General features: G+C 37.5%; 1 protein-coding gene across 13 annotated transcripts in view; it reads right to left on the minus strand.

The window, feature by feature from the left end:
- Nucleotides 1–19,238, minus strand: part of FERMT2 (fermitin family member 2) — an 87,210-nt gene that overhangs the window by 16,915 nt on the left and 51,057 nt on the right. For 7 of the 13 annotated variants that reach the window (XM_021102113.1, XM_021102060.1, XM_021102110.1 and 4 more), the window contains exons 5-10: nucleotides 9,241–9,273; nucleotides 8,693–8,918; nucleotides 8,219–8,321; nucleotides 6,097–6,204; nucleotides 1,929–2,063; nucleotides 117–166 (exon numbers count right to left, since the gene is read on the minus strand). In XM_021102113.1, coding sequence (XP_020957772.1) covers nucleotides 117–166; nucleotides 1,929–2,063; nucleotides 6,097–6,204; nucleotides 8,219–8,321; nucleotides 8,693–8,918; nucleotides 9,241–9,273 — 655 coding nt within the window. The remainder of the gene's footprint in view (nucleotides 1–116; nucleotides 167–1,928; nucleotides 2,064–6,096; nucleotides 6,205–8,218; nucleotides 8,322–8,692; nucleotides 8,919–9,240; nucleotides 9,274–19,238) is intronic. The other 6 variants (XM_021102137.1, XM_021102128.1, XM_021102109.1 and 3 more) reach the window with 1 other exon arrangement.

Genomic DNA, 19,238 nt, shown 5'->3' on the forward strand with positions numbered 1-19,238 from the left:
AATGTTCTTATAGATGCATTTGACAGTCATTTAACGGTAAATTTAAAAGATGTGACCATTGCTATAAAACTGATTTATTTATTAATATTTGGAATCTCTCCCCTTTCTGTACTTACTTGAAAACTTTAATATAGTCAGCAAGTTCAGGAATGGAAGTGATGTCACCCTAGGAAAAGAAATCATTAAAAAAAATTTTTTTTTTAATTTGAAATTCTAATGTTTAGTATTGACATCAAGAACCAGCTTATTCAGGAGTTCCTGTTGTGGCACAGAGGAAACAAATCTGACTAGAAACAATGAGGTTGTGGGTTCGACCCCTGGCCTCACTCAGTGGGTCAAGAATCTGGCGTTGCCATGAGCTGTGGTGTAGTTTGCAGACACGGCTCAGATCCTGAGTTGCTGTGGCTGTGGTGTAGGCCAGAAGCTACAGCTACGATTCGACCCCTAGCCTGGGAACCTCCATATGCCATGGGTACAGCCCTAAAAAGACTAAATAAATAAATAAATAAATAAATAAATAAAAGAACCAGCTTATTCAATAAATAATCAAAATTACTTATAATAGATATTACAAAGATTTTAAAGGCCAATCAATATTATACGGCCATATAGTACAATGGTATTTTTTTTTTCTTTTTAGGGCCACACCTGTGGCATACGGAGGTTCCCAGGTTAGGGGGTGGAATCAGAGCTGTAGTCGCCAGCTACTCCACAGCCACAGCAACGCAGGATCCGAGCCTCATGTGTGACCTACACCACAGCTCACGGCCACACCAGATCCTTAGCCCACTAGTGAGGCCAGGGATTGAATCTGTGTCCTCATGGATGTTAGTCAGATTTGTTAACCACTGAGCCATGCTGGGAACTCCTGGTATTTTCAAATGACATAAAAAGCTATTAAAAATTTTATCTGGAGTTCCCGTCGTGGCGCAGTGGTTAACGAACCCGACTAGGAACCATGAGGTTGCGGGTTCATTCCCTGCCCTTGCTCAGCGGGTTAACGATCCGGCGTTGCCATGAGCTGTGGTGTAGGTTGCAGATGCGGCTTGGATCCAGCCTTGCTGTGGCTCTGGCGTAGGCTGGTGGCTACAGCTCTGATTCAACCCCTAGCCTGGGAACCTCCATATGCCGCGGGAGCGGCCCAAAGAATTAGCAAAAAGATGAAAAAAAAAAAATTTTATCAAAATACCAACTTATACAACCCACAGGAATATATCATTGATTTCTAATATAGCTAAAACTATCTGTAGCTCCATATAGAAATTTTGTAAAAAATAAAAACACTGAGATAAGTATTTCTTATGTAAAAACTAATTCCTAAGCACTTAAAAATTTTCCAGAGACCTATTTTTTTCTTCTTCTATAATACTTCAAATTTGGAGAACTCTAAATGGATTTGACCATGACTTGAGATTAACATCTCTGCAGAAGGGGGAGGGAGTGGGAGGGATTGGGAGCTTGGGCTTATCAGATACAACTTAGAATAGATTTACAAGGAGATCCTGCTGAATAGCATTGAGAACTTTGTCTAGATACTCATGTTGCAACAGAAGAAAGGGTTGGGGAAAAAATGTAATTGTAATGTATACATGTAAGGATAACCTGACCCCCTTGCTGTACAGTGGGAAAATAAAAAAAATTATTAAAAAAAAAACAAAAAACAAAAAACAAACATCTCTGCAGAAATGTCCCCCCACTACTTGTTAAGAGAATGTGTAGTGTCAGAAGATCTACCTTTACTGTGTTGGAAGTACTAGACACTAGAACATTATTAAGAATTTTCCTGAAAGTTTCCAGAAAACCAACGTCTGTATTCTCTAAAGCAAAGATATTTCTCTATATCCCCCAAACACTTCCCAAATCCTAGTTCCACAAAAAGGTATAAGCATCAATTAAAATTAAATGAGAAGGTAAAAGATTCACCCTACCAAAATTGTGGATGTTTTTCCCCCTTCCAAAGTAATCTCCAGGTCTGAAAGGGCGGCATCAACTTCATCAACTTCTTTGTCACTGTTGTTCAAATGATTCTCTGATGTCATGATTGACAGCTTATTGATATGATACTGAAACCAAAAGTGATATTTCGTTTAAATGACTGTTCTAACTAGGAACTTTAAAAAAATGAGATTCTATCTGTACCTATACTGAATGCTTTTTATCACCTAATCTGAAAAGCTAAAAAGTCTCCAAGAATTAGAAGGATAGGAAAATAGGCATGGCACCTGAAATCAATATCCTAAATCTACTAATATTTACTCAAAAAAAATAGCATCTTTGGACAAATACAATTAAATTTGGTTTGGGAGTCCCTAGATTTAGAGAGTTAACATATTCTCCACCAAGCTCTATATGAGGAGAGACTTTTAACTGTCTTTTTTTTTTTTTGCACTGCAGTATTGCATATCCAGAATGCAACCAGAAACCAAGAGATAATGAACAGAACAGAATATGCATAAGGTCTTCTGTAGAAATGGATTAACAGTGATTATATTAGTACTATTATGTTGAAAACTAAAGTTTCACTTTCCTTTCATCCTCAATTCAATGTTGGAAACATGATCAGAGGGAGATGGCATTCATATTATCTCTCACACATTAGAATAAGATAGATTACGTTTATATGTGAACACACACACAACCCCGACACACACACAAATACCCACATTTACATATGAGTGTATGTATAATGAGTAGTGGTAACTACTCCTATAGGTAGACAGAAAAATCTTTGGGTACAGAGCAGCTAATCATAATCTTAAATACATTTAGGTAAGTGACTTAGAACAAATATTAATGATTAGATTTTGATGCTAAACTTTACAGAGGTTTTATACAAAATTAACCAGAACTTTTAAATGACTTAATCAGTTACTTTTCAAAGCACTAAGTAGCAATCCACATTTTTGATGGGTTCATTCACTGAACACAATCTAGTCATCGGAACATTTAGTGAGATAATCCTGAAGCCAATTATCAACATTCCTCTGTATTTTAAGATTTAGTAAATTAGTAATGACTAGTCTCTGGCTGTAACTTCACTTGTGCTGAAATGAATCCTTACAGTGGTAGAAGCTTCCATATTCACAAATCATGGAGAAAGAGGTAGATTGAGGCCCTCAGGCAGTAGCCTAAAACATCAGGGTATATTAAGAAACATACGGAAAGGTGGTTAAAAATAGAGATTCTCAGCTTTACCCCAGAGATTTTGATTCAGTAAATCTGGGGTCCAGTCTGGAACTTGCAATTTGACTAAGTGCCTTACATGATTCTGATATAAAGGGTCCTTATGAGTTAAACTGGAAAAGTCCTGACTATGAACGGGAGTGGTCCTAAAATCCAGATTTGCCTTCAAAAGTCACGGGTATCGGGAGTTCCCATCGTGGTGGTGCAGCAGAAACGAATCCAACTAGGAATCATGAGGTTGTGGGTTCAATCCCTGGCCACGCCTCGCTCAGTGGATTAAGGATCTGGCGTTGCTGTGAGCTATGAGGTCACAGACACAGCTTGGATCTGTTTGCTGTGGATGTGGCATAGGCAACAGCTCCGATTAGACCCCTAGCCTGGGAACCTCCATATGCCACCAGTGTGGCCCTAAAACACAAGATGAAACAAAAAAGTCATGGGTATCTATTAGATATTACAGTACATCACTGGACCGAAATGCTTGAAACACAGGGTTACTAACTTATTTTCCTTAATCCACAGTTTCTTACTTTGAATTATTTTATTTCTTTGAACTAGAAGCTTTAAGGAAGGGACAGTTCAGAGTACAGCCTGTATCTAAAATAAAAAATACTAGGCATCTCCTTGCCATACTTTCAGAGTTTCCACCTTCTTGTACTGGATGGCTTCCAAGAGGCTTTGGGTCAGTCACTGGGAAGGCTTCTGACAACTCATGGTATTTTTAGTCCAAAATTCTCTCAATGAATCTAGATTCCCCCCACACACACACACCCATGGCATGTGTAAATTCCTGGGCCAGGAATTGAACCTGCAACATGGCAGTGACAACACTGGATCCTTAGCCTGCTACGCCACAGAAAACTCCCGAATTTAGATTTTTAAATGGTCCAGGAAAGCTATTTTGGAGCATTCAGTTTCCATGAATTAAAATCCGTGGTTCTGAGGTGTTTTCTACTGCATCAAAATGGAACATCTAATGTTAGGTGAGGATGGGGATTGGGGAAAGCTGCAAAATAATCCCATTTCTGTGACTACACAACTGTGTGTATAGTCATTCAACAGTTATTTTTTTTTGAACACCCACTGTGTGCCAGGCACAGTATAATATATCTGTTGGCTTTAAAAAAAACATTATTTTTATAATAAAAAGGTAAGAAATACTATACCAAAAAACCTGTGGTTCTTCTGATGTATATTTTATATGTCTTATTATTCTGTCACCAGCAAAATTTCACTTGAAAATTACGAGCCTATATTCTAAGTGAGAAAGATATAGAGAGAACACCATAACCAAGTGAGGTACTTAATTTAATTCAAGTAATTCTTCAGATAGTCTGAATCATCCAGAAACACAATAACAGAGTCTTAACTAGTTGATTAAGCAAGACTTTAGAAAATAACTAGTTAAACTAATTCATCTATCGTTAAAGATTATCCCTGCCTGAGCTTCATTTTAATTCCCTTCTTCCAGTAATATAAACTATGGATAAATGAGCTGTTCTTCCTCTGTGAAGGACAACCTTTTTTTTTTTTTTTTTTTTTTTTTTGCCTTTTCTAGGGCTGCTCCTGCGGCATATGGAGATTCCCAGGCTAGGAGTCTAATCAGAGCCGTAGCCACCAGATCCTTAACCCACTGAGTAAGGCCAGGGATCTAACCCGCAACCTCGTGGTTCCTAGTCGGATTTGTTAACCACTGCACCACGATGAGAACTGCAAGGACAACTTTTTGAGTCTTAACTGAGAAGGCTTTCTGGGTACATAGAAGTATTTGGAAGACTGAAAGCATGTTTGTGTTCCAAAGAAAATATTAAATCATTATTACAATTAAAAGCTTTTCATAACTGAATGTCAGCCTTGCTTCCAGTACTTAAAAAACATCAATTTTATCAGAACTCTAGGTGAAAACAGAATTCCACTATAATCCGAAAATACTCATCAAAGCCTCACTCAGAGGCTTTGAAATGTAAGAAATATTAATCTAGGGGTCGAGGAGACCTCAGTGTCTCCAAGAATGCTGCTCTGTGGATGCCACCCTAATATGATTTTACCAGAGGGAATAACAGTAATGAAGCGGACAATTAATTTTTTTAGTAAGCCCTACTGTAATTTTGAAACAGGTGGTATGCAAGAACCACATTTAGAAAAATACTGGTTTAATATTAGCTGTCTAGTTCTTAAGGATTCTCATTCTAAAAACTTAGTTATGTTTAGTTTCACTAGTCTCTTAAAATTTTATAATCTTGAAAGTTATTCATTTCTGCCATAGCCCATTTTACAAATATTATCATGCCCAGTTATTTATTAAATTATGCAAAAAAGCTTCATTTCAGCAATCTGATTTTTACTATAGATTTTATTTCCAGGGGGAAAACTGGATAGTTTGAAGCTAGTATACATCTGGGGGTGGGAGGATATTTTTCTCCTACAGGATAAAGAAAAGTAACTATTAAGTATACCACTAAATTCTTACATAAGAAAATACTACACTAAATTCACATTTATTTTGCCTTCTACGTGTCTATTCACTTTAAGATTTTATTTTTTCTGTTAGAGTTGATTTACAATGTTCTGTCAATTTCTGCTGTATAAAAAAGTGACCCAGTCATACATACGTATATACATACACACACACACATTCTTTTTCTTACATTATCCTCCATCACAAGTGACTAGACATAGTTCCCTGTGCTACATATATAGCAGGATCTCATTGCTTATCCACTCTAAATGCAACAGTTTACATTTACTAACCCCAAACTCCCCCCTCTCTCCCCCTCCCTTCTATTCCCTTTCTACATAGGAAAAAGTAAAATGCTATCAAAATGTTACTGGAATTACTATGCCATTTCACCATTTAAATAATCCCCTAGCCTTTTCCCCTGCAAACTCCCATTAACCCATATTCTCCACTACCTGCAGGGCTGCAAACATCATCATTTCTTCTTCGGTGCATTCAATTTCTTCCAAGAGGATAGCCCATTTGGCCTGCTCATAAAGCTGATTGATTCTGATTGCATCATACTGCAACAAAAGACACACAATTCTTTTGTAATATATCACCTTTAACATTAACAATAAAGACAAAAAGCTATCTATTCAATATACATATATATACACACACCTAACTGTTCATTAAAAATGGCATTAAAAGATGCCAAAAGATTTTTATGTATTTGGTATTAGAAGTAGCTTTTGTCTATTTTTTTCCAGGGAAATAACCATTAGGTATCATAGCCCTTAACAAAAGGAACTTAACTTGAAGACATTAAAGTGAGGTAGAACTAACTCCTTTTCAATATTATTGTTGCAACTTACCACACTAACATGTCATAACCAGAGAGTAAATCAGTCATTTCAAGGAATATTTGCTCACTGTGGAAAAGCACACCCAGACAAAGTGGCAGGTCCACGGAAACTAACCATTTTAAGAATCCAGCAGTTCCCATTGTAGCTCAGCAGTAACGGATGCAACTAGTATCCATGAGGATGCAGGTTTGATCCCTGGCATCACTCAGTGGGTTAAGGATCTGGCATTGCTGTGAGCTGTGGTGTAAGTTGCAGACATGGCTGGGATCTGGCGTTGCTATGACTGTGGCATAGGCTGGCAGCTCTGATTCAACCCCTAGCCTGGGAACTTCCACATGCCATAGGTGTGGCCTTAAAAAGCCAAAAAAAAAAAAAGAAGAATCCAAAATAGAAGGTGTGAGTATGTGCGCGCATGCGCGCGCACACACACACACAGGAAATATTTACTTATACTGAATTATCCATTTAGTTATGTTAATAAAAATAAACAGTAATATCTTCACAATACTATCTTAGGATGGTAACAGAATACACAGCCCCCTCCCACTCCCTGCAAATGTAACTATATTCCCAGAACAGCTTTGACTTTACTAAAATTAGGTATGATATAACCTAAAAAGGAATTTAAATGACTTTTAATAATTCTACTATATATGTTTTGCTGTTGTATAATTATTTAAACACATAATTTGAAATGATACACACACATATATATACATTAAAATCTAGACTATAACCTAGACACAAAGGGATGAGAATCAGTCAAGAGAGGCCCCCTCCACCCACAAAATTCAAAATACAAACAAATGAAAAGCAAAAGATCCAAATCTCTGTGCTGTGTGTTTTCTTGGGCAGGGGGCTGGGGAGCAGTGGGGTTGAGGGGAAACATTCCAGATCTCTATAGCAAATTAAAATCTTAACAGAAAAGCAGAGTACTTCAGTAGTACAGATGATGCCAACCATCTGATGGTAAAAACATATTACAGTGTTTGGCTATTAAATTGGAAGACATGCAGACTATAAAAAAAATTTTTTTGAAGCAACATCTTCTGAGATATATAATTAGAAATCTGAAAGTAACTGAATAGGCTATCTTTCAGAAAACTTTTCTTTTACCTAAAGTACAACTGAAGAGAGATGTTAAAAAAAAAAAAAAAAAAAAAAAAAACATTAACTTTACCAATTCTGTAGTACCAAGTGCCTTTATTTTTTTTTATTTTTTTATTTTTTTTGTCATTTCTTGGGCCACTCCCGCGCGGCACATGGAGGTTCCCAGGCGAGGGGTCGAATCGGAGCTGTAGCTGCCAGCCTAGGATAGGCTAGAGCCACAGCAACGCAGGATCCGAGCCGCGTCTGCGACCTACACCACAGCTCAGGTCACGGCCGGATCTTTAACCCACTGAGCAAGGCCAGGGATTGAACCCGCAACCTCATGGTTCCTAGTTGGATTCGTTAACCACTGCGCCACGACGGGAACTCCTGCCAGGTGCCTTTAAAATACAAATCAACTAAAAACTCAATTATCTTAACAAAAAAGAAAAGCATTTAGTTACGCTCCCAACGTAATAAAACAATAGACTTATTTAAAATACAGGTGCCTTTCTCCAAAGCTCTGAGTTTTTAATATTATTCAAGACTTGCTATATACAGCCAAACAATTCCTCACCCCAACAACCTCCAAAAAAAGCAAACAAAAAGAACAAAAGAGATCCCTCTAAACCCTCGATACCTTTGGATTCAAATCAAAAAAGCTGTAATACTTGAATCGGAGCAGCAAGGCCTCATTTTCCTTCACATCTTGTTCCATGAGAGATCTTGAGGAATCAAGCCACCTGGGGAAATTAACAAGAGCAGTGGAACATAAGCAAGACAGAATTAATATTTCTACCTCTATGTGGATAAAGATATTTATTTATTTATTTATTTTGCTTTTTACGGCCATACCCTGGGCATATGGAAGTACCCAGGCTAGGGGTCGAATTGGAGCTACAGCTGCCGGCCTGTATCACAGCCACAGCAACACAGGATCCAAGCCACATCTGCAACCTACACCACAGCTCATAGCAACAATGGATCCCCAACCCACTGAGCAAGGCCAGGGATCAAACCCACATCCTCATGAACACTAGTCAGATTTGTTTCTGTTGTGCCACAACAGGAACGCCAAGAAATTTTAAAATTATGTCTATACTTTAAAACTTACCCTTGGTTGATTTTTGCTTTGTCAAGAAGGGCTTGAGGCTTGAACATTTTCGCCAAGATTTCTGGTGATGTTATTGGTTGACTGACGGCAAGTATACCGGGGTTGCCTTCTGACAAAGCACTGTCACCGAACCAAGCAGAAGTCGGTGACAAGGGGCTTCCATCATGAGCATCGTAAGTGGGGGTCATTGTTTTACTATAAAGTCCTGGGCTTGAATATATACTTCCTAATAAATAACATGAAAAATAGGTAGTTAAGTATGAAGCATGGTATATTAGTTTTCAGTAACACATGCTATAATGATATAAAGCATACTCTGAAACAAAAACTTCATTCTGGAATGGAAAGCCACAGTACATTATTTTACCTGCCTTAAAAACATGAAATTAACTCTTTGTATTAAAAACACATAATAACAGGCTCAAAAAATATAATTAAATTGGTGGAAATTCTAGGGAAAAAATCAGTTTGAGAGTTAGAATATAAGTTAAGGATATTGCTGAAGCAGACAGACCAACATTTTTGTTTTTAATTGTGCCAAGGCTCACCTTTCAGAGGGCCAATGTAAAGAACATCAGTGCCTATAGGAAAGGAAAGAAAGGAATTCAGAAGGTAAAGGAAAAGCAATAACAGAAGACAGAAACAAAGAATGAAAATGAAAAGAAGGGAAAGGAAAAAACAGATTTTTTTTCCTAATTGTGAATCATAAACTGAAGTAAATATTTCCAGTGGATTTAAGAGTAAAGAACCTTAGAAGCTATAACCTATTAAGTTTTTGTCCAATTCAAAACAATGAGGTTGTGCTCTAGTCACATGTTTAGTGACAAATATGTTTACATTTATCCCCCTCTAAAATCACCACAGTTTTAAGACAGCTCAATGTAACTGAATAAATTCACATAAATTAAGAGAATAATTTTATGTTGATGTTTTCTCAATGAATAGCTCAACCCATTCCAAAAGATTTACAAATAAAGTATTAAAGCAAAGGGATGGGTAAAATTTTGTCTAGAAAGAGGCTAACAAAGAAAGGTACATTTTATAATTAAACCCCTCAAGGTAGAGATACTGTCTTTTTAATCTTTCCTGCCTCAGTGTTAAAGGGGTAGGCATACAGTAAAGGCTACGTTTTTTTTAAAAAAGTTGAATTAGTCCACTGATCATCTATTCTCTGTCATTTAAACTACAAAAATTGGAGTTCCTATCATTGCTCAGTGGTTAACGAATCTGACTAGGAACCATGAGGTTATGGGTTCAATCCCTGGCCTTGCTCAGTGGGTTAAGGATCCAGCGTTGCCATGAACTGCGGTGTGGGTTGTAGACGTGGCTCAGATCCAGCGTTGCTGTGGCCCAGGTGTAGGCCAGTGGCTACAGCACCGATTAGACCCCTAGCCTGAGACTCTCTATATGCCACAGGTGTGGCCCTAGAAAAAGACCAAAAAAAAAAAAAAAACCTACAAAAATTAAGGCGATTATATTAAGACTTAAAAAAAAATTCAGAATGACACTAAGAGCACCTCCCTTTCAAAGTCCTAACTCTGTTAATTATATTTTGTCCTGTAGTCATAGTTTTTAAAAAGAAAATGTGTAAATGTGTGCCACATTATTAATGAATGATGTTATTAAATGGAATGGCTGTTTTCCTTACCTAGTTTAGGAATATGCTTAAGAATTTCTCTCCTCTCTAAGGATACACTACCCCCAAATACACAATGATAGAAACAATTACCTATTTAAAAAAGTGGTGGTAATACTAGAGATTTTTGAAGTTGTAAAGACAGTCTAAGAAGAGAACACAAAGTGAGAAAAAGGAAAACAAAAAACAAAAAAAAAAAACCCAGCCTCTTACTAGCCACAGGGTATCTGATTTGATGTCCCTAAAAATGTGTTCTCTCAATGAATACTAAAGCAACTTGCAGAATGTGAACACTGTTAAATAAGCAACAAAGACAGCTGTGAATGATCCTTTTTGGCGTTCAAGGAAGAACACTGGGATATTTCGTTGTACCTTTAGAAGCAAGAACCGTAACTCCAAGGGCATTTTGTGATAAGGTTACTTATTAAAAGGGCTGAAAACATTACTCCAGCTCAGCTCGGCAAAAAAGAATTCTGCTATAGAGAGTATACATGTAAATAAGGTGTGGAAAAACATTAACTTCTAGGCAGAATCTTCTCATGGTTTATTTCAAAGATCTAGCAAACAAATCTTTTAAGAAACAATTAGAATATTGCCAATTCACTCCTGGTATGATGAATTATAGTTACTATTCTGAACTGAGTAGAGTAAGAATTAACAATTTTCTTTATGAAGTTTCTAAAACAAAGAATGTAGGGGAATTCTTGCTATATGGCACAATGGGTTAAGAATCTGACTGTAATGGCTCAGATCGCTGCAGAGGTGTTGGGTTCGATCCCCTGGCCTGGTGCAGTGGATTAAAGGATCTGGCGTTTAGATTTAAGATTTAAAAATAAAAACAAAAGATTTAAAAATAAAAACAGAAAAAGTAGAAAATACAGTCCCTTAAATTACGCAACATTTAATAGAATCAGCCACCCAATCACTTCCCTTCCCTCTTTCTTATACTTTGTATAATTTCCATTTCATATTTAGTTACTTCATTTTTCCCATTTATTCTTTTTTTGTTAAGCAATCTATAGTAAGAACTCATTTAGTGCTCCCAACAACCCTATTCTCATTTTAAAGGAGCCAGCTGAGGAACAAAGAAGTTAACATACTTGTCTAATGTCAAAAGCTATTAAGTTGGAGAGCCAAGCTGTAAGTCAGAAGACTGAAGCTGAACACACTGCCTCCCAGGTACCATAACTTATTTAAGCCATTCTCAACTGGGGTGCATTTACTTATTTTATGAGTTTTATTACTGATGTCACCACTGCTACTGCAAGCAATGCCTTCCAATAAACACTTGTACTTATTTCCCAATTCTAGCAGCATTGCTAGGTCAGAGGGTACTGAAATTTAAATTCCTTTTAAGTCTCAGTTCAATGATAATCCCAACTAGTCTGTATTCCTGATTGCCCAATTTAAACCACATTTGAAGTAGAAAACTAATACAGGATAAGATGAAGCATCATATGTACTCAGCAACAAAACAGGAGTTTGCTAAACAACATTGAGCAATAACTTAAAAACCATAAGGAGAAATAAATACTTCAATAAGCTCTATAGTCTTGGGCCACCTACTGTAACTATTAAAAAGCCAATGTAACCTAATTGCTCCTCAGAGTATTCCTATATTTTAATACAGTAGAATCTGCCTCATAACTTGGTTATTATATATTCATATATATCTTAAAAATACTAGAGTACTTAATATACTTAAGAAACTTTTCCATCAAAATATCTAGCTCATACTAAGAAAACATTTACACTTAATTTAAAAAATCAATGTTGATATTACAGATAAATTAAAATACATAAGTATAAGTATGAAATAACTATAAAAGTATTAAGAGGACATAGAGAAGACTTTCTATAATATTTGTGAGGATTTTCTTAAGAGTGAAAATCTAGAACTATAAAGTAAATAAGAGATTTGACGACATAAAAATGTACAACTTTAGTATAGTAAAAAAGACTACAAACAAAGATTTTTAAAATGCTAGTATGGGTAAAATATTTCTCACATTAAAAGATTAATATCACTAAAACAAAAATATAGATAAAAGAAAATGGGCAAAGTCCATGATTAGAAAATTAATAGAAGAAATAGGAATGCCTAATAAATATATGAAATATTACTCAACTATCATTCCCATTATTCACCAGGAAAATTAAAGTAATTCTGAGATTATTGTCATACTGGCAAACATCTGTAAAGATCTGCAACATTTAGTATTGGGCAGAATGTAGCAAAGGGGCATTTACATATACTGTTGATAGGAATGTAAAGCCATCACCTTTATACTTTTTGGAGTATTGTCAACCCTTGAATGTCACAGGTTTGAACCAGGTGAGTCCACTTATACATGAATTTTCTTCAACAGTAAATACTATTGTACTACATGATCCATGGTTGCTTGAATCCATGTATGCAGAACCTTGGATATGGAAAGCCAACTACAAATTATACAAAGATTTTTTTTTCCTTCCTTTTTAGGGCCTCACTTGCAGCATATGGAGTTCCCAGGCCAGGGGTCAAATCAGAGCTGCAGTTGCCGCCCTACACCATAGCCACGGCAATACAAGATTCAAGCCGCATCTGTGACAACACCAGATTCTTAACCCACTGAGTGAGGCCAGGGATCAAACCCGCAAGCTCATGGATACTAGTCAGGTTCTTAACCTGCTGAGCCCCAATGGGAACTCCTATACAAAGTCTTTTGATTACAAGGAAGGTGGACCCTCAAGCCCCACACTGTCCAAGGGTCAACTGTATGTTTCAATTTCGGGGAAAATTTTTGAATTATCTAACATAAAAATTAGATTCTACCTAGCTAGAGAAACAGTTAAATGTAGTTTCTCTACATGGAAAAATCTGATCCTATATACAGAAAGATAGGTACACCTACTCTGACACAGAAAAATTACCAAAACATACTATTTAATGAAAAAAAAACTCACATTGCAGAACAATATATAATTATTAGTCTCTCATTAATGTTATAAAAAATAAAACTAGACATGCTAATAGATATAAAACACAGAAAAGATACTGGCAAGTTGTATTCCAAATATTTACAACATAGTTACACACAGCAATCAAGAAATGGCTACTTCCTGACAGGGTTTAGCAAGAGGTAAACTGAAGTCAAATTTTCACCTTTGGTTTAGTACATTTCTGTATTACAGTACTTCAATTTTTATGAGACTGTATTAATGAATAACTTTTGTACTTAAAAAAATGGTATGATGTCCCTTACTATGTATCATTGAGCGAAAAACACAAATTACAAATGTGTGTATAACTCAGTCCCAGTTTCATCATTTAAAAACAAATACAGGAGTTCAGGTCATGGCGCAGTGGTTAACGAATCCGACTAGGAACCATCAGGTTGCGGGTTCGATCCCTGGCCTTGCTCAGTGGGTTATAACGATCCAGCGTTGCCGTGAGCTGTGGTGTAGGTCGCAGACGCAGCTCGGATCCCGAGTTGCTGTGGCTCTGGTGCAGGCTGGCTGCTACAGCTCTGATTAGACCCCTAGCCTGGGAACCTCCAGATGCCGCGGGAGCGGCCCAAGAAATGGTAAAAAGACCAAAAAAAAAAATAAAAAAAATAAAAACAAATACAGGAGCTTCCAGGTTGATGAACGCCTGGCAGCTCCAAGAAGGCAGGGAAGTTCGCACTCCTTCCGGGAGCCTTGCCTAAGCATCTTTCATCATAAACTGCTTCCCACTGACCACAAAACTCAGCCCACATGTGAACACTGGGAGGAAGTTGGTGTCCATCTGCCATGATGCATCAACTTGACTCTTTGGCCACTTGTTCACGCAAAGTTACTGAGGGAAGAGACAAGACGGTGGAATAGAAGGACTCGAGCCCACTTCCTCTCATGAAAACACCAAAATCAAAACTAACTGCTGAACAACCATTGACAGAAAACACTGGAACCTACCAAAAAAGATATTCTATAACCAAAGACAAAGAAGAAGCCACAAGATGGTAGGAGGGGGGCTTTCACTATATAATCAAATCTCATACCTGCCAGGTGGGCAACTCATAACTGGAAAATAATTATATTGCAGAGTTTCTCCCACACGAGTAACCATTCTGAGCCCCGTGTCAAGCTCCCCTGCCTGGGGGCTCTGGCATCAGGAAGAAGAGCCTCCCCCCTGCCCACCGCCCCAAGCATTTGGTATTGAAGGCCAGTGGGGCTTGAGTGCAGGAGCTCCATAGAACTGGTGAAAACAGAGACTCTACTCTTGAAGTGAGCACACAAGGTTTCATGTGCAGTGGGACCCAGAGCAAAGCAGTGACTCCAAAGGAGCCTGGGCCAGAGCCTACCTGCAGGTCTTGGAAGGTCTCCTAGGGAGGCAGGGGTTGGCTGTGGCTCACTGTGGGGACAAGAATACCAGGGATGGAGGCACCAGGAAATATTTATCAACATGAGCTCTGTTGGAGGTCACCATTTTGGCATCAAGACCTGGCCCAACTCAATAGCCTGCAGGCTCCACTGCTGGGATGCCTCAGGCCAAATGACCGTCAGCAGAAAGGCTACCTAAAGTCACCCTGAGCCCATAGCCTGCTCTGAACATACCCCTTGACACAGCCTTGCCCACCAAAAGGACAAGACCCAGCTCCATCCATCAGTGGGCAGGCATCAGTACCTCTCATCAGAAAGCCTGCACAAGCCCCTGAACCAACCTTACCACAAATAAACCCAGTTAATCTATGACAAAGGAGGCAAGAATACACAATATAGAAAAGATAGTCTCTTCAATAGTGGTGCTGGGAAAACTGGATAGCTAACATGTAAAAGAATGAAATGAGAACATTCTTTAACACCATACATAAAAATAAACTCAAAATGGATTAAAGACCTAAATGTGATAATATAAAACTCTTAGAGGAAATCATCAGCTGAACACTCTGGCATAAACTGCAGCAATATCTTTTTGGATCTACTTCCTAGAGAAATGAAAATAAAAATATAAATAAACCAATGGGACCTAATTAAACTTGAAAGCTTTTGCACAGCAAAGGAAACCATAAACAGAACAAAAAGACAAACCAAAGAGTGGCAGAAAATATTTGCAAACAATCCCAACATGGGATTTCTCTCCAAAACACACAAACTGGGAGTTGCCTGGCAGTCTAGTGGTTAGTACCCACCGCTTTCACCACTGGTCTGAGAACTAAGACCCCACATCAAGCTGCTGAATACTGCAGCCAAAAAAGAGAAACAAACAAATAAAATATGCAAACAGCTGATGCAGCTCAATATAAAAAATATAAACAACCCAATCAAAAACAGGCAAAAGATGTAGACATTTCTCCAAAGACAGAGAGATGGCCAAAAAGCACATGAAAAGATGCTCAACATAACTAATTATTAGAGAAATGCAATCAAAATTACAATGACACAAAAATAAAAATAATACACTGTCTCCCATGAAAAGATGCTCAATAATTATTAATTATTAGAGAAAGCAAATCGAAGTACAATGCTGTTTGACCTCACACGGGTCATAACAACCATCATCAAAAAGACTACAAATAATAAATGCTGCAAAGGATATGGTGAAAAAGGAACCCTCCTACACTGTTACAATAGTGGTTGTAAACTGGTACAACCACTATTGAGAACAGTATGGTGGTTCCTTAAAAAACTAAATATAGAATTGCCGTACAATCCAGCAATCCTACTCCTGGGCATATATCCATAAAAAAAAACATTATTTGAAAAGATACAGGAGTTCCCGTCATGGCTCAGTGGTTAACAAACCTGACTAGGAACCATGAGGTTTCGGGTTTGATCCCTGGCCTTGCTCAGTGGGTTAGGAATCTAGCATTGCCATGAGCTGTGGTATAGATCACAGATGCAGCTCAGATCCCATGTGGCTGTGGCTGTGGCATAGGCCAGCAGCTACAGCTCCAATTAGACCCTTAGCCTGGGAATCTCCATATGCTGTGGCAGTGGCCCTAGAAAAGACAAACAAAACAACAATAATAAAATAAAATAGAAAAGATACACGCACCCCAATGCTCACTGCAGGACTATTTATAGCAGCCAAGACATGGAAGCAACCTATATGTCCATCAGAGGAATGAATAAAGAAGACGGGGTACATATAGACAGTGGAATATTACTCAGCCATAAAAAGGAATGAAATAATGCCATTTGCAGCAACATGTATGGACCTAGAGATCAACATACTAAGTGAACTAAGTCAGAGAGAGACCAAACATCCTATGATATCACTTATATGTAGAATCTTAAAAAGAAGTGATACAAATGAACTTGTTTACAAAACAGAAACAGATTCACAGACTTCAAATTTCTGGTTACCAAAGGGCAAAGGCGTAGGAGGGGCATAAATTAGTAGTTTGGGATTAACATATACACACCACACTACTATATATAAAGTAGATAATTAACAAGAACCTCCTGAATAGCACAAAGAACTCTATCCAATATTCTCTAATAACCTATATGGGAAAAAGAATATGAAAATGGATATATGCATATGCATAAATGAATCACTTGCTGTACACCTGAAACTAATACACTGTAAATCAACTTAATATAAAATAAAAAATTTTTAAAGTATAAAAAATATTTTTAAAAATCAAATACATATCTCTGTTGTAATATGTGAATTTTTGCTGTGAGCATGCATTATTTTTACAATTGAAGAATAGATTTAAAAAAAATGTTTGGATGTTTAAAATGACAAATTCCAACTGGAAAAATGGCATCCTATATGTTGATTTTCCTTACAATACCAAGTAACTGAATTATTGATTACTTTCTGTATTACCTTAGGACCCAGACATTTCCTTTGTCTGGCTGCTTTAAGATTTCTTACAAGTTTCTAACAAGGTAATTTTCTAGTTCTATTACACAATAAATCCCAAAATTAGTAATTTGTAAGTCAGCACTATACAGTAATTTTTTACTTGGAAAAACTGTTTCCCACAGACATGGGATCAAACCACTTCATCTGGTTCCCTACTCATAGGTTCTTAAAGATTAGATATTTACCCAGCTATGGCTAGTAAGCGTCAATATATTCTAGAGCATAGCCCATAAAAATAACAGAATTTTATAATTCTGATTAAGAATTTAACTAAAGTCTGAGAATCATTCATTCACTCATGATCCTTTACCTCTTAAAACATTACTTTTTTTAAAAAAGGCTTTTTTGACGTATAATTTATACACCAATATTTTATCTAACATTCCTGTTAGAATTCAAGATATATATATTTTTTAATGGCCACAACTGCGGCATGTGTAAGTTCCCAGGCTAGGGGGTCGAATGGGAGCTGCAGCTGAGGGCTCTACCACAAACACAGCAATACTGGATCTGAGCCACATTTCTGACCTATGCCACAACTTGTGGCAATGCTGGATCCTTAACCCACTGAGCAAGGCCAGGGATTGAACCTGTTTCCTTATGGACACAATGTTGCGAGTCTTAACCTGCTGAGCCACAATGGGAACTCCAGAATTCACAAAATATTTAAATATTGTACCTGGAGAGATGATACTATATAATGGTTAGAAACATGCATGCTAGAGCCAGACAAACCTGGTTTTGAATCCTAGCTGTGTCCTAATTAGCTCTGTGACCTTAGGCAAGTTAAAATTACTTAATCCTTTTAATGTTCTCGCCTTGTATGTAAAATGGGGATAATGCCACCAAAATCACTGGTGTTGAGAGAGGATCAAATAAAAGATTATGTATTAAGTTATCATTATTAAGTTATCATTTATTGAATATATATATGTGTGTGTATGTATATAAAATACATATAAAAGTGTTAACCATGCTCACACTGAGCATATATATAAAAGTGTTAACTATGATCACACTGAGAAGGTCACAATTCAAGAAGCACATGGGAACTGAACACTGAACCTGTTTCCTCCTCAGTAAAAATGAAGATTATGCCTACTCATTACCACAACCTGTAGTACAGGAACATTTGTGAAGCACTGAGCACAGTGTCTAACATCCCAAAGATGTCATAAATTGAGATATATGGACATTTTGCTAATAATTATGGACAAAACACACAACTGATCGCATTTCTCAGTAGTTGGTCGGTCTAAATAATTGACTAACATGACTCACAAATCATAAAAGCAGGCAAACCAGATTATTTAACATTTCTTTTAAAAATTAATCATGGGGAGTTCCCACTGTGGTGCAGCAGAAACAAATCTGACTAGTATCCATGAGGATGTGAATTTGATCCCTGGCCTCGCTCAGTGGGTTGGGGATCCAGCACTACCATGAACTGTGGTGTAGATCGCAGACGTGGCTCAGATCCCAGGTTGCTGTGGGTGTGGGGTAGGCCAGCAACTACAGCTCCAATTCTACCCCTAGCTTGGGAATGGCCCTAAAAAGCAAAAAATAAAAAATAAAAAATTAATCATGGGAGTTCTCATTGTGGCACAGTGGGTTAGGAATTCAGCTCCAATAGTTCAGGTCACTGTGAGGCAGCAGGTTCAATCCCTGGCTTGGTGGAGAGGGTTGAAGGATCTGGCATTACCCCAGCTGTGCTGTAGTCACAGCTGCAGCTCAGAGTCAATCACTAGCCTGGAGACTTCCTCATGTTGTGGGTGTGGCCATAAATTAATCACATGTTTATAGGATTAAGATGGTGGAACAGAAGGACTGGAGCTCACCTTCTCTCATAAAAAGCAACAAAATCACAAGCAACTGCTGAACAACCGTCAACCAAACAGACTACAAACTATTAAAGATATCCTAATCCAGAAGACAAAGAGGAGGCCACAATAAGATGGCAGAAGGGGCAATTACATGATAAAAGGAACCTCATACCACAGAATGGAAAGTAACCGTATCACAGACACTCACCTATGGGAGTAAGAGTTTTGAGCCTTATGTCAGGTCCC

This window comes from Sus scrofa, chromosome 1 (assembly GCF_000003025.6).
Source record: "Sus scrofa isolate TJ Tabasco breed Duroc chromosome 1, Sscrofa11.1, whole genome shotgun sequence".
NCBI classification, from domain to species: Eukaryota; Metazoa; Chordata; class Mammalia; order Artiodactyla; family Suidae; genus Sus; species Sus scrofa.